This window comes from Siphateles boraxobius, unplaced genomic scaffold, assembly GCF_051911475.1.
Source record: "Siphateles boraxobius isolate OS27281-9 unplaced genomic scaffold, OSU_SipBor_1 1, whole genome shotgun sequence".
NCBI classification, from domain to species: Eukaryota; Metazoa; Chordata; class Actinopteri; order Cypriniformes; family Leuciscidae; genus Siphateles; species Siphateles boraxobius.
In genome coordinates, this window is record NW_027508699.1 from 8,804,436 (window position 1) to 8,825,958 (window position 21,523).

The window sequence follows — 21,523 nt, forward strand, 5'->3', positions numbered from 1 at the left end:
GCCTTAAAAGCCTTGAATTTGGTATACAAAGTCTTGGATTTCGTTAAAGGTATTACATATTTTTTGCCTTTACTAGGATTAAGTTCATACCATAACAAAATTAACTGTTACTAAAGCAGGCTAATTAAAAATTCATGCAACGTTGAGTGCACCTCGCACTCCACGTCATAGCAGAAAGCGTGCGCACCGTTACTATGGTTAACTTACTAGGCAAGTGAGTTACAGAACTAGACGATCTGAAAACACAGACAAGCTGTAGTACCCCAGAGTGCAGAGTGGACGATGGGGCGGGGCGACACTTTTAGGCCACACCCAATCTAATTGGTTTATAATACCGCAATCTTATTGGTGTAGACGATTCAGGTCTGAGCATGCGCATTCTTTTATGTACGATTTTGTGAATGATTTGGCTGTATTAAAGAAATATTAAATGCTAACTTCATTATTAACCGATACTTATTATCGGTTTACCATGGTAATTTTTGCTAATATCGATTGGCTAATACTTTATAATACGCAAGACACAGAATAGATGAAGTTATTGTTTAAAAAAAACGAACGCTTGGTGACGGCACCTGTACTTCAGGGAGATGTTTTACATTAGCGCGTCATTCACTTGGCTTCTTCATATTTCTCTCAGGATCGGTGGATCAACACAAACTCTGGATTTTATGCAAATTATGATAATTCACTCAAAGAATGCAAGCAGCTGATTTAAATTCTAAAGCACGACCGTTTTTTGTTTTCATTTTTTTAACAAGATTTGTTGTCCAATGCTTGCATTATGTTACAAAGTGCAAATAAAATGTTTCATGTATTAATCATCGTATGTAGGCTACGGGATAAAAATGGTTTCAAATATTAACACACACATATAGGCCAGCTGTATAAAAACAACACTGCTTTAAATCTGTGCAATTATAATATAATAAAATATAAAATACCCAGCAGAGAAGAGATATGAACATGTACTAGGCATATTGCTTAAATACCGGTCTTGAGCACATAAAAAATAATAGTTTTAGTAAAAAAAAAAAAATTATATATACATATATATATATGGAATTATATATACATATATATATTTTACATTGCTGCGCTGCACGGACTTTATTCCCATTGTACGCACAAAACCCAATGGCCAGGGCTTGTATTATTGTTGTCTTATTTGTCACCGTGGTTTTGTTTTAAAATAAAATAAAACACACTTTCGGATTTATCCGATGTTTTACTGAAATACAGGGAATTATCATAATTTGTGTAAAATCCCGAGTTTGGTTTATTTTCGTGTTTGATCCTAATGGAAAAACGAAGAAGCATAAACGAATGATGTAAAATTACAGAGCCCTGCATGACATGCAGAAAAATATTGTCCAAATCAGCCTATATAGAAATTATCTCTCCTTTGATATGCCAGTAATTTCATGCAGTCATGCTCATTGCCCACCAAAAGTGGCACTTATCTGCAGGGTAAATTAATATGGTATAGCTAGGCTAAATCTCAAACAGTGTAGCTATCATCTATCAGCAACATATTTTGTGATATCACCAAGCCATAAACTGCTCAATATTAAAACTTATAATATGACTTTTTGTAAAGCTGCTTTGAAACGAAGTTACTGTCAAAATGTATTCATATAGCGCTCAATTCACATCATCTAGCGTAACTTGATTCGTAAGTTCATCAAAACATTATCCAATTGATTGTTACTGAAATCGCCATGGTTATCACTTAAATCAGATTTAACGGCTCTGATTACAGCCAAACAGCGTAGTAGACCATTCATAAACTCGTATCATAGACTTGTATATAAAGGAATGCGCATGCTCATGCCTCAAGCGTCTATGCCAATAAGATTGCTGTATTATAAACCAATAAAATCGGGTGTGATCGTCCAGACTGCACTCTGGGGTTACTCGACAAGCTGGAGTTCAGCGATCTTCATTTGAGATTTTCAAATTAAATTGAAGTGTCATTCAGTCGGTCTGTGTTCTGTCACGAGCCGCTTGCGCTGTTTGTGCAAACAAAATGCAGGCTGATATCCAGCAGTGTTTTTAATGTTGATGCAATGTTTCCCGAATATTCACACGATTTCAAAAGTGACATTGATTTTATGCAACAGTTAAAAAAACAAAACAAAAGGGTAACATTAAGTGATTTACTACATTTAAAACAGTATAGTCAGGCTTATTTCTCTATTTTGCAACGAAATCTGTGGCTTTGAACGAATCGTGAGATTCATTGAATGACTCGCACATAAAGACAATGAGTTACCACCACCTACTGGCGATTTGAATATAATATTTTTAACATTGTCTATTTATTGAACATTGTTTTATTTAAGGCATTATTTATTTTTCAAAGGTATTACAAAAGGTAAAAAAAAATGTTTACCTAAAAAATTGTTTACAAAAAACCCTTTAACCCGTTAAGCTTCACCAGTGCCGACACACTGAATCGTTCTTTGTTTAAACAGGTCAAAGTTACTATTAGATGTAATGTTATTACCTTGACAAACTAATACATCATTAAAAAGATATAAGACTCAAGTTTCAGTCAGGAGTTATGCAATTCCAAATTCCATGTACTCATGTACATGGAACTCATGTACCTTTCTCATTCGACACGAATCCAAATGTTTCCATGGTTGCGATGCAACATTTAGTTGCTAACCTATTATTTACTTAGTTGCTAACCTATTATTTATTTTGTAAACGAAGCTTTTTGCCTCACCAGTGTCGTAGTATTCACGCAAAACAGCATTCACATACAAAAAAATAAATAAGTGTTTTGGCGTAACGCCATGGTGGGGCAGTTGTCAAGTTGACTTTAATTATAAAGTTTAGAGAATAAATAAAATACTTTATAATTATTTAAATAATTTATTTTAATGATAATTTACATACCTAGAAAATCCGTGCCATCAGAGTTCACAGAGTACGGCTGGTTGCTGTCAAGAATAGGGCCATATTCAGATGTGACCATCCTCCGTCTGTAATTAGATAAAAAAATAAATACAAAATAAACCAAAAAATGTATTAGTAAACCAATAAACAAACAAATACATACAACAAAACAAACAAACAAACCTGGACGATGGGTGTCCAGTTACTTTTTTATGGAAAGTCATGCGTTTCATTACTTTGATGCTTTTCTCTAGAGCGGCTATATATATATATATATATATATATATATATATATTATACATATGAACTAAATTAATAACTTTTTTTTTACAACACAAATGAACCATGACTGAACTTAAGCTGGACTATGATGCCATTTTCTTCTGGAAACAAACTTTGTTGCATCATTTTACGGTTATCACTGAAAAGCTGCTTTGAAACAATCTGTATTGTAAAAAGCACTATATAAATAAAGGTGACTTCACTTGACTTTCCAGTTACCTTTTCTCAACTGGATGTGGGCTTGCTTGTTTTTTAATAATAATAACTGTTTTGGCAAATATTCAGGTCATTTCACACCAAAAGTTAAATGAATAAGTAACTCAGAAATGCATTACTTTACTAGTTACTTGAAAAAGTAATCCGATTATTTAACTCGCGTTACTTATGAGTTACCTCTGCCACTGTTAATGATTAATAATTACTAGGAATGGGAATCAGCTGAGACCTGGCAACACCATATCATATTGATATGTCAGGGTCATGATTATATGATTTTTTAATGTTCAGTTTGCAGCATACAAAACTGTGATATGTTGTGACTTTTTACTCACTGGTTTCTCTTTCGTCAGCATTGGACTTTGTTTTAACCAAAACTCAACTGCATAAAGCACCAATCACTGGGTGTGTTGTTTTGTGTTTTACCATGCAAATAAACCCTTCTGCAATGTCAGATGCCTTGCCTGTAACACCACGCTCCCAGCACGACTCCAAAGAAGATGAAGAGGAAGGCTATATAAGAGCACCACATGATGAGGATCATGGCGTCCAGGCCGAGGATGGTCCAGGGAGGAAGGACCGGAGGCGGCACGGGCGCGGGACCACATGCTTTACTGCAGTCCTGACAGGAACAGGGCCCTGAGCCGTCATCCAGAGACTGCGTACAGTTAAACGTCCTGTTGCTCATGGGAGTCATGCTCATGACGGGTACATCTGGGGACACCAACCATTTTCAACACCGTCCAAAATCAATCTCGAGTATATAAGCTTCATGGATGCAAAACAGATTTGGAGTAACAATATATGATTTTGAAAGCAATAAAATGAGTGGATTACTTCAAGTAACAATGCTGGAGCTTATAAAAAGGTTTTAGGAGTTCAAACTCAGTAGGAAATCTTGTGATTCTGAAAGGGCTTGTGTGTGTACCTGAGAAAACCGGGTCAATAGCAAAGGGGACTTGGCCATTGTTGGTGTCGAACATGTATTGGATCCAGTTTTTGGGAGTGCACTCGCTGGCGTCTCGCCCGCACAGCAGACTGAGGGCTTTGACGTTGGTGGAGGGAGCCTGGACGTCACTGCAGGCGTTATACATGGCTGTAGAGAGACGGAAAATAAATGACTATCATATTGGTAACCTACAAGATTTTATACAAGAGCTAGTTTCAGTAATCTAATTTGATTGGCCGAGTAATTTAATATAACAGTACTGGGACATTTGTATCACTTCACTAGCGTTCACGGAGTCCCAGAACAGAGTATTGAGTGATGCAGAGTGCAAATAAAGCAGAGTTCTGCATTTTTGCCTGATTTGAAGAGCATGTTTTATGAGAGTCAGAGCGTTGGCGTTTTGACTTGCTCCAGGTCAGGCCAGCGAGCAGAAATAGCCATCCAAAGGGACAACAGAATGCTTTGAAATGTAAATTAACTGAAAAAAAGTCCTGATATGATCTGATATTTAACAAATACTGGACAGATCAGAACATCACGCATACATGTATGCCTATTTATTCTGGATGCCTATTTATTATATAAGAATAAGAAGAAATCTTATACACAATTAAGAATTTTGGAATTATTATTTTTGTTAATATTGTATTAAATTAATATTATAATAAATAGTATATATTCTTATTATTAGCAGTAGTATCAGTAGTATGGAACAATACTAATTATAAAGTAACCATGAATAATATTAACCATGAATAAGAATTTGACATCATTACTATTAACACATAATTATAAATTATTATTATTAATAGTAGTAGTAGTATGTAAATACTACTACTAATGATAATTTTATACACAATTATTTCCACAGTAAGTATTATTATTGAATACTATTACTACTACAAATAATAATAATAAATATAATACCAATTGTATTGATACATAAATACAAATTGTTTCCACAATTATTATATTTATTTATAATAATAATGAATAATGATCTGTTTATATTAATAACATCAAAAATACTTAAGATTATAAAGATAAGATTATCATTATTATTATTATTAGTAGTATGTAAATAATACTACTAATTTTATTAAATAATGCAAATCTTTTCCACAATAAGTATTATTGAAATACTACCACTAATAATAAAAAAATGTCCAAAATGAATTCATATTATTAATAACCAAATATATTGTACAACTTTAACACCAAGAAATACTTAGTAAACTTAAAACAATAAGACATGCTTTAAAAGTTCAAAGAATGGAAAACAACTAAGATGGTTTTCTAATGTGTGTTTTAAAAGCAGTTTAGGACCCATTGCCAGAGATTGATCAGGATTGTTGACCATTTCTGAATCAAGGGCTTTACTGAAGTAAGTCACGTTCTGATGTTATGCATCAGTAAATCTGGGATCTTCTCCTCCAGTCGCTGTTCCTCACCATTGGCGAAGGTCTGGCTGATGTAATAGGACACCTCAAGCACATTGGTTTTGTTGTGCTCCGGGTCTGCAGAGAACTGTGTGGCATTGACGAACTGGCTTTGTCTGGGACTGCAGGTGAGCTCGCAGAACAGGGTCATGAAGTTGAAGAAACATGCTGGACACCTGGCACACAAAAACAGGCACAAGTTAAAGCTGTTATGAAGTGCATATTATATTACTGCCATAAACTAGGCAACTCTCCCAATGTAAACTCTGTCAAGCAAGTACATGTTTGGTTTCAACTGAAAATGTGACTTGGGTCAATCAATAACCTGCTTGTGAATCAATAATGGGTCAGTGTTCTTATTCCGATTCATAAAACTGCCTACTGTATAGGTATGGGATCAAATTCCCGCCAAATGTATTGCGGCCACGGATCAAAATATAATAAGCGTGAATCAAAAAACAACAAGCATGAATAAAAACTTTAAACACATAAAAAATATTTTTCACAAAATCTCAAATTCATTTTCATGCTTTCTTTCAAATTATGTTTTCCTTGGTTTTATTACTCTGTACTTTGCGCTCGCTTTCATTTTCTGCTCATAATAAAAAAAAACATTGTACGCTTGTGCTGTTTTTCTCTACGCTCTTCTTTCCATGTTCTGTGCTTGCTCTTCCAAATGTTGCAGTTTGAGTTTCATGTAAATTAGGACGGGCTTAAGCGTCACCATTGGTCCACAAGTTCTAGATTGACAGCTCCATCTCTAGCCAATCAATCGAAGAGGGGAGTTGACGTCACTCCAATGCGACTCGCGTTACTGATGCTCACTCGTACAGGGGAAGACAAGTTTATTTTAAACTTTACAAGGACTTTTAAGCAGTAAAGCTATCTGAACTCTGGACATACAAATAATTAAATTCCTCTTTTTTGAGGTAGCCTACATTTTAATGCGCACACTGGTAATTGGTGTTAAACAATACTTGGCTCTTGATGTTAATATGCTAAGGCAGCTCTAAAGCATAATGCAGTCTTGAAAAACTACATTTCTTTGCATAAATTAAGTTAAAAACGGCCATTTTACCCATCTGAAGAATTTAGGACTTTGGCCTTTCAACGCTACACAAAGCCTACCATATATATGTATATATAGATCATTACAGACAAGGCATACAGTGCAAAAAGTACAAGACAAATACAAAGGCATTTGTGGTACAGTTCAGAGTATGTAAAACAAAGAACAACAACAACTAAAATGTAAAATAAACATGTAGCCTTTGTAAAAGGAAAAAAAAACGCACAGCCTACCTGGTGATCCGTTACAGTTAAATACGCCATCCTCAAATATTTTCTTAATTGTTGTTGTTAAGCGATCATATAGCCTGGTAAATTAATTCTAGACTAGATATACCATTTGACAAAAGATTCATGAAAATGATAGTGTACAGAGGAGATTACAGAAACCAGGTGGATTTGATATGCAGTGATTTATTATAGTTATTGTGTTCATTTACATAGCTACATAATTGCATATTACTTTAGGATTAATGTTTTAAATATAGCTTAAATTTTTAATACAGCAACATGAAAATAATTGAAAAGATCAGGGATAGGTAACGTCGTTTCTGGAGTGCCGCTGTCCTGCAGAGTTTAGCTCAACTCCGATAAAAACCTAGCAGTATTAATAATCCTAAAGATGATGATCAGCTGGTTTCGGTGTGTTTGATTAGGATTGGAGGAGGATAGGATTAGGATTTTTGCCAGCTGAGCTGATGGTTATCTTCACCTGTAGCTACGAGAGAGCATCAGTAGCGCGAGTCGCATTGGAGTGACGTCAACAACCCTCTTCGATTGATTGGCTAGAGATGGAGCTGTCAATCTAGAACTTGTGGACCCATGCTGACGCTTAAGCCCGCCCTAACTTACATGAAACTCGAACTGCAACATTTGGAAGAGCAAGCGCAGAACATGGAAAGAAGAGCGAAGAGAAAAACAGCACAAGCGTACAAAAAAATAAATTATGAGCAGAAAATGAAAGAGAGCGCAAAGTACAGAGTAATAAAACCAATGAAAACAATTTTAAAGAAAGCATGAACACAAGTTTAAGTTAAGTAAAAAATATTTTTTAATGTTTAAAGTTTTTTTCCATGCTTGTTATTTTTTGATTCACGCTTATTATATTTGATCCGTGGCCGCAATACATTTGGCAGGAAATTGATCCCATATATATGCACCTTCAAAGAGGTGTTTCAGCCATACCTGGACAGGTACTGAAGGGGGATCTGGATATTGCTCTTCAGAGTCGTGAGCTGTTGGGTGTCACAGCAAACCTTGTTGTCCCCATAGACCAGCCCAGGACAGAGCTCCTGAAATAAATAAATAGATTAATTCAAACAAATGTAGGACTGTAAACTAAACTTACTTTATGCTTAAAATACCCTAAATACCCCTTTTTTTTACCTAATAAACTTTTCTAAAACATAAATAAATACTTTTTTTATAAGATCTTTAACAGTAAAAAAACAACATGTAAACACAAATAATGAAATTTGTCTACTAAAACAAAAGCAATGCAAAACAAAAGCAAAACAAACAAAGCAAAGCAAAAGTTAAAAACTCCTGATGCATGACGTGAATGAGAATACCAGCAAAAAAAAAAAAAAGTACATGTAAACAATTAAATAGGCTCACACGTTTTTCTTTAATGCTGTGAAAATATTTAGTTAAAAATGCATCTCTTTTGGTTCAACTTGTATATAACCAAGTATTTATGATGAAGTCAGACAGAGGTGTTTTTTATATACATTCTTCTTCCGGTCTCCACAGAAATAAGATAAGTGACTGTTCACCTTGTCCATGTCATTAACTGTGCGTCCAAGAACCAAGAATGTTTGACATGAAGCGAATGTTAGAGTCAAATTTGATGACAAACCTTGATGTTACTTTTTGAAAGTTTGAAATAACTTTGAAAAGCTTGAAGTTTGTAGGTTTTACTCAGAGAAGTCAATAAAATGTTGCTAGCATGTTTTAACGCGATGCTAACATGTTTCTAAAACATTTCTAGGATGTTTTATCAAGCTGCTAACATATTTTAACACACTGCTAACATGTTTTAGCATGTTGCTAGCATGTTTCTAATCAGGGTGAGTAAATGACAGATTTGTCCTTCCTTCTAAACACAACGAAGCATCATGGAGAGCAGACTAACGGTTGTATGGGTGAAGGTTCTCTTACCTGTAGCAGTTCCTGTCCTTCATCAGGTAAAGGTTTAGGAGGACCTGTGTAATTGCAGTTTAACTTCTTCTCCTTGATTAAAGTGGAGTTTCCACATTCACCATACCAGATACAGTGCTGGCCATGCACCTGGGCGGACACACGTGAGGAAACATTGGGAACAATAGTTTAGAAATAATTTATAAACACACAGTATTTATTAATCTTTCAGATCATCATCTGCTCTGAGCATCTGTTAGGCATGATACAGAACCACTGATGTTTAAAATTAAATGTTCCTCAAAATGAGGTTTCTTCCCCTTTTCAGTTTTATTTGTGGGGTTACATTCAAGATATTTCACTTTTTTGGTGCAAAAATAAAAAAATCCCTCAAACCCTCCAAGACTAATCACGTCACTCATCGTGAATGAGTCTCACTGAAACCAGAGGGGGTGTGTGCATTCCTCCTCAGCTATTTCCTCAGTTTTGCAGTCATGTGACTAGAATTCAGTAGAATCGCGTGCGTCTCCACCCAGTCAGAACTGACATAGGCTACTGTACTATGACTGACTGATTTTAAGAACAACAACATTTAATTTTGTGGAAAATGGTACAAAGTGTTACAAAGGTCAAGGGTCGGCATTTAGACTGAGGAACTGTCAAGCTTTTGTTGTGCTGAGCCTGAATCTGGAAACAAAAGAGCGTGACTGTGCATGTGACTGAGGGTTGGACTATCCCATACGAGTCGTTTATTTTTCTTCGTTTGGTCTGTTATGCTGGACGATACAAGGATAACCTTATGACTCACTTATTGACATGAAACTATGAGTAGGCTGGGCCTAAGAAATTCAGATAATGCACACGTGAAATCCCCTACAAAACAAAGATCTCCCAAAAAACCTAATCTAGTCATCTGTGTGTTTGTTCTTCCTTCAAAACTGGTCCAAACTATTTAAAGCCAGTTTCATATTCGTTCTAAGACTGATCACCTCTTGTCTAACTGTTAGATGTTTGAACTAGGCCTAGTTCTTAAGACACAGGCTTAACATAGGCTAAGTTTATGCAACATAACAGACTGAACTGAATCTTCCCTTGCTGTACTTTTTAGTCATACGACTAAGATAAAAAAAAAGTGTCATAACAGCCACAACGACAGACAAGACCAAGTATTCTATTGTTCACAAATCCTAATACCTCCAGGTCACTAATAAACTTAATTTAGAAGAGCGCATAAATTAAACCTTACTGGTCTAACAAGTGGTAATGGACCAATCTATCTCAGGCTGATTAGTCACATGATAATTAGCCATTTTGAAAAATGTTGGGCAAAATTTGAAGTGCTCAGTCTGAAATCATTATTTTTACTTTTAATGAGGCTGAAATTGATTAAAAATATGATAACAAATATCAATTCCATCCACAAATAGTAGAATTCTTTTAAATAATTTTTAAAAAACGTTTAGGATTTTTAGAAATGGCCACATTTAAGACATGCGTTATGCTATTTTTTTTTTTTCCCCAACAAGGGGGATGCCAAGACAATACTTGTCATGGACTCAGACTCGAGTAAGCTGGTCTCGACTACAACACTGAAAATATGAGCTGAAAATCAATTTGAAAACATGCTGTACTATCCAATCTTTCATTAATTCAAACTAGATCATAAATATGACATTATTGCATTTGACATTTTGTAAGACAATTTTAGTACACGTTGCACAGATTAATACAAAATGATTCCTTGATGGCCTAACTTGAATTGCTTTGACTTCTCAGTGTTGTGTACAGTAAACATGTGTTTCTGTCCAAGGTTTGAGTGGAGGTTTTTCTTATTTTAGCGCAGGTCTTTCAGTGTTATTTTGACAGAACAAGGGTATTTTTAGATAAGTGAAAGTGTCAGAATGAAGAAGTTACACAAACTGTAGGCCTTAAAGCTTTACAAACTGAGAAACAACTAGAAAGTAGATGTTATTATTGGATATTTAGACAGAAAGAAACAAGGACACTTTTAAGGGGGGGCTTCAGCCCCTAAATTTTCACCTAGCCCCCCAAAAAATGTGTGATTAGCTGCGTAATCTGTACACGAATTCATGATCGCCTCAGTCCCCATTAAAACTCATATGAAAACTCTTTTCGTCAGTGTTTTTCCGCGTGTTGTTCAATCCGCCGCAGCAGCATCAGAAGCAGAAGATAATGTGCGTGCATTTATTTATCATGAGATCGGTGCAGTTCTTTGACATAATGTGACGCGAGAGAAATGCACAACGGTTTCTCATTCACTGTAAAAGGTTTTCGCTGCGTTCATCCCTCATCACACTACAGGTGTTTTCTTGTTACAGGTGTAAACTTTGTTAACGAAAACAGAGCGCTTCAGTTCACACACATGAAGACATACTTAAGAAAATTATTATTCTCATTTGAAAATGTCATTTTAATTTGAAACGGACTATCGTGGATGATGTAGGATTAGATTAACCTGCAGTCATGTAAAGACATTCTAAAAAGACACTGTAAAAATGATTTGTTGGTTTAACACAAAAATGCAAGTAGCCTTAACCTGGTTGCCTTAAAGTTGCATTCTTTTAAACTAAAAAATTTGAGTTCATACAAAGAAAGATTACGGTAGTTTAATCAACAGAAAAAGGTATGACGATAAATCATGAAAATTACTGAAATTAATTGAACTTTAGAAGTGTGGCATATTGATAGATTAATGAGTTGTTGTTATTATTAACAATAGCAATATGGTTTAATACAGGGCAGATTGAACATATTGCCAATCTAGACAATTACACTAATATGAGGTTTGTGTATTCTACATGAATATGATCAGTTTAGTAAAAAAAAATGAAATAAAATCAATACTCAGAGTCAATACCTTGATATGCAGTGTTCCTAAAATTAGAATTAGGAAATAGGACAAAGCCAAACAAATGAGCTCAACTACGATCACTTGGTTACCAAACACTCGTGATGTTTGTCTCACGGTTACTAAGGGAGAAATTATATTCTGACTCACTGTCACTAGCACGAGTCAAAAGATCCGATATAAGAAAAAAACGTCTTGAAAGTTGATTTAAATTTTTCAGATTTGGTGTGAAACACGAATTGTGCCAAACAAACACTGTCTGCACATGATAGATAATGCGACCTTTGAACCAGACAGTCGTTTTATCACAGCAAAAATAACCTGGGAGCTCAAAATAAAAACGACCATGTTTTTCAGAAGGAAAAGCTAAATGAAAGCAAGAGCACCTGAACTTGGGACTTAAACAGGTAATCCCCTTTCTGCGCCTATTTCTAGTCGACGTGAAAGAGTGGTTGTATCTCAAAACCTAGTGAGCTACCCACCTAGACAGCATTTTCGTGTCTCACACAGGATATATAGTAAATCAGAAGGCCAAAACAATGCTTCCTACACAGGTGGCTCACTAGGTTTTGGGACACATCCATTATCATCCAGTGTGTCGTAACGCAAATGCGCATTTGACTCATCAATCAGCTTAACAGCTCTCTTCCCTTCCTTTAAAAACACCATTACTGCATTTCTAGTCAACTAAACGCTGATCTTGCAGGTTAGATCATCATGTGCTCTTGTGTTAAATCTGAAAGGACTGACAGATGATTCTTATGATGTAGACAAATCATATTTCCTCTATCCATAATCTTCGATTGGAGTTTAACTAAGTTAAGTTAGATGAAAAGAGCCCGTTTCGTTCTTCCAACGACAAAAAAACAAACAAAAAAAACATTTCCTACTAGTAAAACCGGGGCTTTTGACTTAAAGAATACACATAATTTCTGTCTGGGATTTGACCAGACGTGATCTGCCAACTCTTAGAAAGTGTCTGGCTATTTGAAGTTTGTGCTAGGCTACACATACGTACACAAGTTACAGCCACAATAACACACAAACAGCGCGTCGTCACACTTACCCACTGCGATAATAAAATGATGGCCCATAAAAGACAGAAAATCTGTTTTTCCCCCTGCAGAGCCATTGCTCCTCTGACTCCAGAGCTCTTCTCTAGAGTGACTCTGTTGGGCTGAAACCCAAGCTTTCTTATTTCCTTCCTGTTATCAAACACCTTTGTGTGCGCGCGCGCGGGGTTTAGCGTTGCTGCCCCCTGCCGGCCGAGAGTGTGTAACACAGCACAAAGGCTGGGCGTGTTCATGTTGTGACGACGACGAGGCTCATGAATATTCATTAGTTACGTAATGCTCGTCAAGTTGATTGGCTAAAAGGCGTGGCTACGACTGAACGCGTGAGCTTGACCACATTAATATTCATGAGCCGGCGACAAATCGAAGTAGAGTGTATCCACCCTTAAAATTTAAATTTAATAACTGAAGTAAATTGCTAGCTGACTTTACATTAATTTTTCTTGTTCTTTTATGTATCATAATAAATTGTGCTTTGCTGTCTGAGGTTACTTTTACTTTTTACTTATTTCTTTCTCTTTTTCACAATGCCAGTCAAAGGAAGTATGATGAAATTGCTTCTTTCAACTCGTTCTCTTAAAGGGACACTTCACCCTAAAATGAAAATTCTGTCATTGTGCTCCAAACCTGTATGTATTTCTTTTTTTCTGCTGAACACAAAATAATATATTTTGAACAGTTGATGGGCCTTACTTAGCCTACTTACTTAGCGCCCCCCATACTATGGAAATCAATGGATACCGTCAACTGTTTGGTTACTGACATTCTTCAAAATATCTTCTTTTGTGTTCAGCAGAAGAAAAAATTCATACATGTTTGGAACAACTTGAAGGTGAGTAAATGATGACAGCATTTTCAATTTTTGGTGAACTAAACCATTTAACTTGTTCACACATTTGTGATCATAAAAGCAGGTGATGTGCTGTAAATACTGTCTCTGTTTAGTTCAAGCATTACCTTATAAATGACTAGAATTAAAGATTAAAACAGCTCTGATTGAATTAGCCCTGATTAGATGGCAAGTAAAACACACCTGATTGCATCACAAGCATTTAACATGGACAGATCACCTATTATAAAATGAAGTCTTTATTGAATTTACTTATTATATAACAAAACCATATTTTGAGAGCGAATGCGAATGTTTTCAAAAGAAAGATCCAAGCTAAAAGGACAGTGACTTTAAGATATCCAACCACATTTCGTTGATTTGTGCAACATCATAAAGATCATGATATGTGAGATATGCGATTCAATTAGTTAACATTACTGAAGTCAAGCGAGGGTGAAAACACATGGACGAACCAACAGAAATGGAATATATGAGTGACCCCATATGAGTGTTTTTGTATGACAATGGATAAAATGCTCTATTAGATACAATAATGCAAATGTCAGCCTTATATTACAGTTCTGTACATGTACCAGTCATATGTTGGCCTTGGGACAAGGCTGATTCTATCCACACACAGATCGTCGTCATAACCCTGTCAACACAGCCAACATTTCCAGCAAAACATCACAGTTAAATCTTGAATTTAACTCTATGTTGACTTTCCTTCACAGCAGAGAGGCATTAAACAACCTCTGAGTTCAGCTTACATACAGTGTCCAACAGAAAGTATCCGCACACTTGAGTCACTGTTAAAAACATTGATGCATTAGCCTATACAGCATAATATCAAAACAAGGGACTTTTAAATAAATATATATCAAATACACATTTCAATTGGGTTTATTATGTTGTTTTTTTTACTATAAAGGAGTAGGTTTGGGGCTGGTACAATTTTTTAAACGTTTTTAAAAGAAGTCTGCATTTATTTGATCAAAATACAGTAAAAACATCAATATTGTGAAATAGTATTACAATTTAAAATGTACTGTTTTCTATATGTATATATTTAAGACTAGTTTATTCATGTGATAAAAGCTGAATTTGCAGCATTTGTCTTCAGTGTCACATGATCCTTCAGAAATCATTCTAATGTGCTGATTTGCTGCACAAGAAACATTACATTTCTTATTATTATCAATGTTAAAAACAGTTGTGCGGCTATATATATATATATATATATATATATATATATATATATATATATTCTCCATTCTTTTCAGGTTTCTGATGAATAGAAAGTTCAAAAGAACAGCATTTATCTGAAACAAATGTTTAGTAACAATGTAAGATTCTTATCCATTTAATGCTGAATAGAAAAAGGTATTTGTTTAATAAAAAAATCTTACTGACCCCAAACCTTTGAACAAATAGTGTGTGTATGTTAAAGTATTGCCATTTTTTGGATTGGCAAAAGTAAGTAAAAGTATTGGATACTTTCTGGTGGCCAAACTTAGTTCACGTTCAGTTTTTGTTTGCTTGAATTTGGTATTTTCTATCTATAACGCAATGAAATCCAGACATTTGTAATTGTGACTTAAGTGTCCAAACACTTTCTGGGGCCACTGCCAAGTTTCATGATTACAGACACTTTTGAGCCCAGTAATTTGTTTGCTCATTAAAAACATTATCGACTAGACTGGAACCAGATTACTTCAAAGCAGTTTTAGCGTGTGTGTCGACAAGCTTGTTCCGTGATATGCCATTTCAGCACACCGGCATGTTTCTACCGGCATCCACAGATTCATGTCCTGTTGTCGTTCATAGTCTCTTGTGAGATTTGGAGAGAGCCACAGTCGATCAAGTCCAGCTCAGAACCAAACAAGCATATTTGAAAGGTCATATTGTTCTGTCCTTGACTCAGCGATATGTTTGCCTGTGTATCCACTATAAATAGATGTCCTTCCATCTTTTACCTACTGAAAAGTGGCTCGTTTTAACAGTTGCTCTTCTCCAGAAGAGCTAGTGCACTTCCAGCCCCATGTATTCTGCGTTTTCCGCAGCCGGCAAGTGGCCGTTGGTGTGTGTTTTGAGCTCCAGCGGGCAGAAGTCGTGCTGGTAGTCTGGGTTGTTTATGCTGCTCTGGGGGTTGAAGCCCCGCATGCTGAAGAAGGGCTTGCTTGAGAGGAGCTGCGTGTGGGACGTGTTCAGATACTCAGGTGGGGCGGCAGGAGGGATTTTAAAGCAGTTGAGGTACTCTTCCTCAGTTTCGTCCAGCGCTGATGAAGAGTGCGGAAGCGTGCGGGGGGGTCCTGGGTGTTTGTAAATTGGGTTGTTCATGTTGGACATCAGTGAGTCATTCTGGTTTATATATTCTGGGAAAGAGGACAACATGGGTTAAATAAACATTTTATTCTGTCAATTGTTTTAATTAGCAGTTCATTAAGATGTAAATGTGCATCTAAATACAAACATACCTTAAGGGTATTAGCATCTATTAAAGCAATGCTTGCCCCCATGATGTTCCAAACCTATGGAGCCCCTTTAGGGACATGGTGATTTGAAAGAAATGAGATGGGAGGAAATATCGTTTTCCTAGGTTTTTGCATTTTCTCTTGCAAAATGTTTACGCAAGTTTTGTTAATAAATGCAAAGTTTCTCGGGGGAACGCAAAACTTTTGAGAATTTAAGGCAAAGTTTCTCGGGGGAACGCAAAACATTTGAGAATTTAACTCAAATTTTCTCGGGGAACGCAAAACTTTTGAGAATTTAAGGCAAAGTTTCTCGGGGGAACGCAAAACATTTGAGAATTTAACTCAAAGTTTCTCGGGGAACGCAAAACTTTTGAGAATTTAAGGCAACGTTTCTCGGGGGAACGCAAAAAATTTGAGAATCTAAGTCAAATTTTCTCGGGGGGGACGCAAAACATTTGAGAATCCAAGTCAAATTTTCTCGGGGGAACGCAAAACATTTGCAAATGAACACAAAGTTTCTTGGGCAAGCATAAAACTTTTACGAATGAATGCGGAGTTTCTCGGGGGAATGCAAAACTTTTAGGAACAAATGCAAAGTTTCCTAGCGGATGCAAAGACATTAAAATCCCATCTAAAAATTTTCCATCACCATGTCACTGTAGAAGCTCCATATAAACCTGTATGACTTCCTTTCTTCCATGAAAAAAAGGAGATATTTTGAAAAATGTTTGCTACGTAACTGTTTACTATGTAAAACTTTGAATGCGCTGAGATTTGAAAGCTATACTGGAGGTCATTTTATTGAAAAGAGACTTAAATTTCAGGCTGTTTCTAAAGCACAGACTTGGAATACAGCCCACAAGTAGTGTGACCTACTATGTGAATGTCATTCTATAGAAAAAAATCAGTGTGAATATTCTTCAAAATATATCCTTTTGTGCTCCATTGAAAAAAAAAAAAGAAAAAGAAAAGCATACAGCCTTAGAACTACATGAGGGTGAATAAATTATAGAATTTTCATTTTTGTGTGAACTGTTCCTTTAAGAGTACAAAATCAGAGTATACCACAAGAATGTAAGACCAAGACTGACCAACAGAGGTGCTCATTTCACCATAAACTTAAAAAAGTCTTTTTTTTATATCTTTTTGGTCCTCATTCAGCATTTCATTTAAAAAAAAACAGACCATTCCAACCTGGAGCGGGCTGGAAGTCTCCCTCGTGGAACTGTTCTGTCGGGTCTGGGATGTAACGCAGAACCATGCTGTTCTCCCTTGCCGGCAAATGATTCTGAGAGAAAGTAAACGTGTATTAGTGCCACTATGGTTAAACCGGTTTCATTTCCTGTACTTAACAATAGGTGACTGCTTATAGAAGACTGCAAAAGCACAGCTGGGGACAGTTGCGTAATAAGTGGACCTTTTGTCCAGCATTTCATTTTTATATTGCAGGTGTTTCTTGCAAACTTTTATGTTCCATGGGTTGATTTTTATTAAAAATGCCATTGTTTTTCAATCCCAAATATGAAAATAAATCATAAACACACCAAGTTTTAAAACTATGATAATTTAAAAAAATATATTTAAAAAAAATATATTTAATAGACATTTTGGCACAAATTACTACCCTCAGTGTTGGCATCATTTCTAAACCAATCTAATTTCCAGGACATTCCAAATGATACATTCTTTGGTTGAAATATATGTTCCAAAAGTCCAGATGGGCAAAAGTTTCCATAGTTAACAGGACGGTTTATTAAAATTAAAATTGAAATGCACATGTTATAATCACTGTGAACTGCTACTGCAATCTTAAAATCTTATATTTTTCTTTTGATGGTGCAATTCACAAGCTAGCAATACGATACAGTGTCTTGATGTCTGACATGAGTAACTTACCCCGTTTTTGTGACAGTTCCCAAAACTGCTGTTGAGACTCTGAAACAAAATAAAAGCAGTCATGTATTTAGTATCAACCCCTAAAAAGCAAGTATATATTTGTAACAAACCAAATAGTTTTATCAAACCAACTGTCTTTGCAAGGTTTTTTAATAAAAAGTGAAAATGAGTATTGGAAGCCTGATTGAATTGTACTGGCAATTCTAACAATGCAATTCTGAGTGTAGCAACATTACAAACTTAACCTATAATAACATGCATATAGATATACAAACTCATCATACTTTACATTTTACATTATGTTTGAAAGTGCCCCTATTATGCTTTTTCAGGTATTACCTTTCATGCGGTGTGTAATAGAGCTGATTGTGAATGTAAAAAGGATTACAAAGATCAAAGTGCAAAGTTATTGGGCCTCATTCATTTGAATGGGTCATCTGACCAATCAGAGCAGAGTAGACCAATCACAACAGACTGCGACATCTGACCAATCAGAGCAGAGTTTAGAGACACTGAATCCTTTATAGAACAGTTCAGACACTGTGAGAAAAGAGGTGATGCTGCATTGTATATTACGAAAAAATGCGTTTTGTCCTTGGATGCAAGTAAAACTATAGTACAAGACCTCCAAAACAAAACAAGAAGCCTTTAAAATAGCATAATAGGGGCACTTACATTTATTTTACTGAACAATTTGAATGTGGGAGGGACAATGAAACATTTATGTGAACTTTTGTTCTTTCAAAAAATAGTACCACAAAACCACTGTAATAGGGATGTGGTACTAACATGTGAAAAAATTATTTTCTTTTTTTACTTTTTTATTATTTCTTTTCAATTGTTGTACAATGGCTAACCCATTCAACTGACATGTAAAGATAATGACTGAGGACTGCATCAATCTTTGTATTCACCCCCCATCACCGTGAACAAACCAGGCCTGTTCATGTTACGAGGAGAACAGAAGCCAGCCTTAATAAGGCTCCATAACGAAACCCAGTCACCAGTTCACGCAAGCATGTCGCAGGTTTTCTTTTGCAAAACACGTTAATAAAACACAAGGAACGTCGAAAAGAAACATAAGCTAAATAAGCTACCATCTGCCAGGAAACTACAGCCTTAAAAGGCTATGCCTCAATGCCTGCGTTATGTAAGTCTGAGCTCAAGGCCTTCGTTCTGCCAAAAAAAATTGTAACAAGTGTTGCCCGCGAAAGCAATCAGACTTGAAAGGCTGAAGGAGCTTTGCACACACTTAGAGGTGTAGGCGCGCGGCCAGGAAACGCTCTGAACGCTGAGGCCTGGCGAGTCCTCTTGCTGACGAACGGTCATTAATCAGCAGGAAGCGAGGGGGAGAGAGAAGAGGCAGAAGGACAGAGGAACGGGAAGTGGGTGAAGACGACCAAAATCAGGCCAGATACATACGCCTCTGCAGCGTGAACTTTTCTGTCCTTTTGAGTGAAAGAACACAACACTGTTATCAGATGTGATACTGGTACCGCAGGGAGCGTTCAGCCGGCCTAGTTGTGCAATCAATAGTTGAGTCAATTGTTTTATTTGTGATAACGCAATGAAACAGTCCAAACGCAGACATCATTTACGGCCAGGCTGTCATACAACGCATACAAAAAAAAAAGAAAAAAGTGAAAGAACCAACTAAATATTAATAACTGATTACGCTGTGGTCTATGTATGGTTTTTCCTGTGAGCTTTTTTGTTTGCACATTAAAATAAAACATGTAGCTGTATTTTGCATTTTTTTTGCCAAATAATTTTGCCAGATAAATGCCTTAACCAACCTTAGTGTTTTGTTCTTCCGGCATCATTAATAAAATATAACATATTTTGATGGTTTAATCTTACTTATAGGGTCATCATTTTAACTCTATTAGCACCTAATAAAATTAGGTATGCACAACATACTGGTTATGGACAGATATTAGAGACTTTTTTCTTCATTATATCCTAATCCAATATTATAACATTATAATATAATATAAATATATTACAAATAATATAAATAATATAATACTAGTAATTTAATAACAAAATAAAATATTGTATAATAGTGTAATATTGGCCAGTGTTGGATATTTAATTGCGCATGCTCTTAAATGTAAAATGTTATGTAAAAATGTAAAATGTAATTTTCAAACTGTATTTTATGAAGTTGTGATGCCTAAATGAACTAAATTTCTAACTTTGGATTTCACACACACACACACACACACACACACACACACACACACACACACACACACACACACACACACACACACACACACACACACACACACACACACACACACACACACACACACACACACACACACACACACACACACAAACACACACATTGTGTTTTTATGTTTTATGGGGGCTTTCCATAGACATAATGATTTTTATATTGTATAAATAAAAATATACCCGTATATATATATATATATATATATATATATATATATATATATGTTACCTATCTTTTTTTGTTGTGGACGCATGATGCATTTTTACTGTTGAATAGAATAAAAAAATAAATAATATATATATATATATATATATATATATATATATATTTGAAACAATGTTTAAGTAGTTCTTTTTAATTGAGGAAAAAATCTTTGTTTGATCTGTTTTATGGTGTTTGTTTTTATAATAAGATCGAACCTGCATATTATAAATGAGTTGGTGTTTAAAATGACCCCCCGGAGATGTTAGTACGGCGTTTCATGCGCTGTATATGCAGCCAGTGGCAGCAGTAAAGTGAGTTTGTGTGTGTATTACCAGAGAGTGCAGCAGCTGCGTGCGGGACGTGCTGGGGCTGCTGAAGAAGCCCTGATTGGGCACTAAATACTCGTCGGCATCCACGGCTTCATCTAGCTCTCCGATCATCAGACTGCGGTAGAACTTGGAGTCGGAAGGACTGGGTAAATGTATCCGATCATCACCCTGGAAAACAGGAAAACAGTGACAGTGAGGAGACGTGAGCAATGCTCCAGTGAGCCTTCAAAAATCACAGTCGTGCTTCTCTCACCTGAATGACCAGATAGCGTGACGGGTCACGTGCCATTTTAGTGAACTCAGCGATGAGCTCCCTGAAGCGAGGTCTGCTCTCCGAATCGATCATCCAACCTTAATATGAAAACATAAGGATAAAGGCGATGATTACAAAGACTTTAAGTTTCAGAACTTGTCCATCACTTCACTTAATACAGCAATGAATCAAACTTACATTTGACCATTATCATGTACACATCAATGGTGCAGATAGGAGGCTGAGGAAGTCGTTCTCCTTTCTCGAGAACTTCGGCGATTTCACTAGCAGGAATACCATCGTATGGCTTTGTTCCAAATGTCATCAGCTCCCAGACTGTCACACCTA

The 21,523-nt window shown here is 35.9% G+C and overlaps 2 protein-coding genes across 3 annotated transcripts in view; both read right to left on the minus strand.

The window, feature by feature from the left end:
* npc1 (Niemann-Pick disease, type C1) overlaps nucleotides 1-13,177 on the minus strand; it is a 32,323-nt gene extending 19,146 nt beyond the window's left edge. The window contains exons 1-7 of the mRNA XM_077194578.1: nucleotides 12,936-13,177; nucleotides 9,022-9,150; nucleotides 8,047-8,153; nucleotides 5,806-5,969; nucleotides 4,334-4,501; nucleotides 3,870-4,119; nucleotides 2,908-2,993 (exon numbers count right to left, since the gene is read on the minus strand). Coding sequence (XP_077050693.1) covers nucleotides 2,908-2,993; nucleotides 3,870-4,119; nucleotides 4,334-4,501; nucleotides 5,806-5,969; nucleotides 8,047-8,153; nucleotides 9,022-9,150; nucleotides 12,936-13,175 — 1,144 coding nt within the window. The 5' untranslated portion in view covers nucleotides 13,176-13,177. The remainder of the gene's footprint in view (nucleotides 1-2,907; nucleotides 2,994-3,869; nucleotides 4,120-4,333; nucleotides 4,502-5,805; nucleotides 5,970-8,046; nucleotides 8,154-9,021; nucleotides 9,151-12,935) is intronic.
* Nucleotides 13,178-14,015: 838 nt separating this feature from the next.
* The window catches only part of egfra (epidermal growth factor receptor a (erythroblastic leukemia viral (v-erb-b) oncogene homolog, avian)), a 79,858-nt gene continuing 72,350 nt past the window's right edge, over nucleotides 14,016-21,523 (minus strand). The window contains exons 23-28 of one of the 2 annotated variants that reach the window (XM_077194751.1): nucleotides 21,374-21,520; nucleotides 21,176-21,273; nucleotides 20,926-21,090; nucleotides 18,145-18,183; nucleotides 17,443-17,536; nucleotides 14,016-16,149 (exon numbers count right to left, since the gene is read on the minus strand). In XM_077194751.1, the coding sequence (XP_077050866.1) occupies nucleotides 15,797-16,149; nucleotides 17,443-17,536; nucleotides 18,145-18,183; nucleotides 20,926-21,090; nucleotides 21,176-21,273; nucleotides 21,374-21,520 (896 nt within the window). In that variant the 3' untranslated portion in view covers nucleotides 14,016-15,796. Of the gene's footprint in view, nucleotides 16,150-17,433; nucleotides 17,537-18,144; nucleotides 18,184-20,925; nucleotides 21,091-21,175; nucleotides 21,274-21,373; nucleotides 21,521-21,523 lie in introns of both variants that reach the window. The other variant, XM_077194702.1, reaches the window with a different exon arrangement.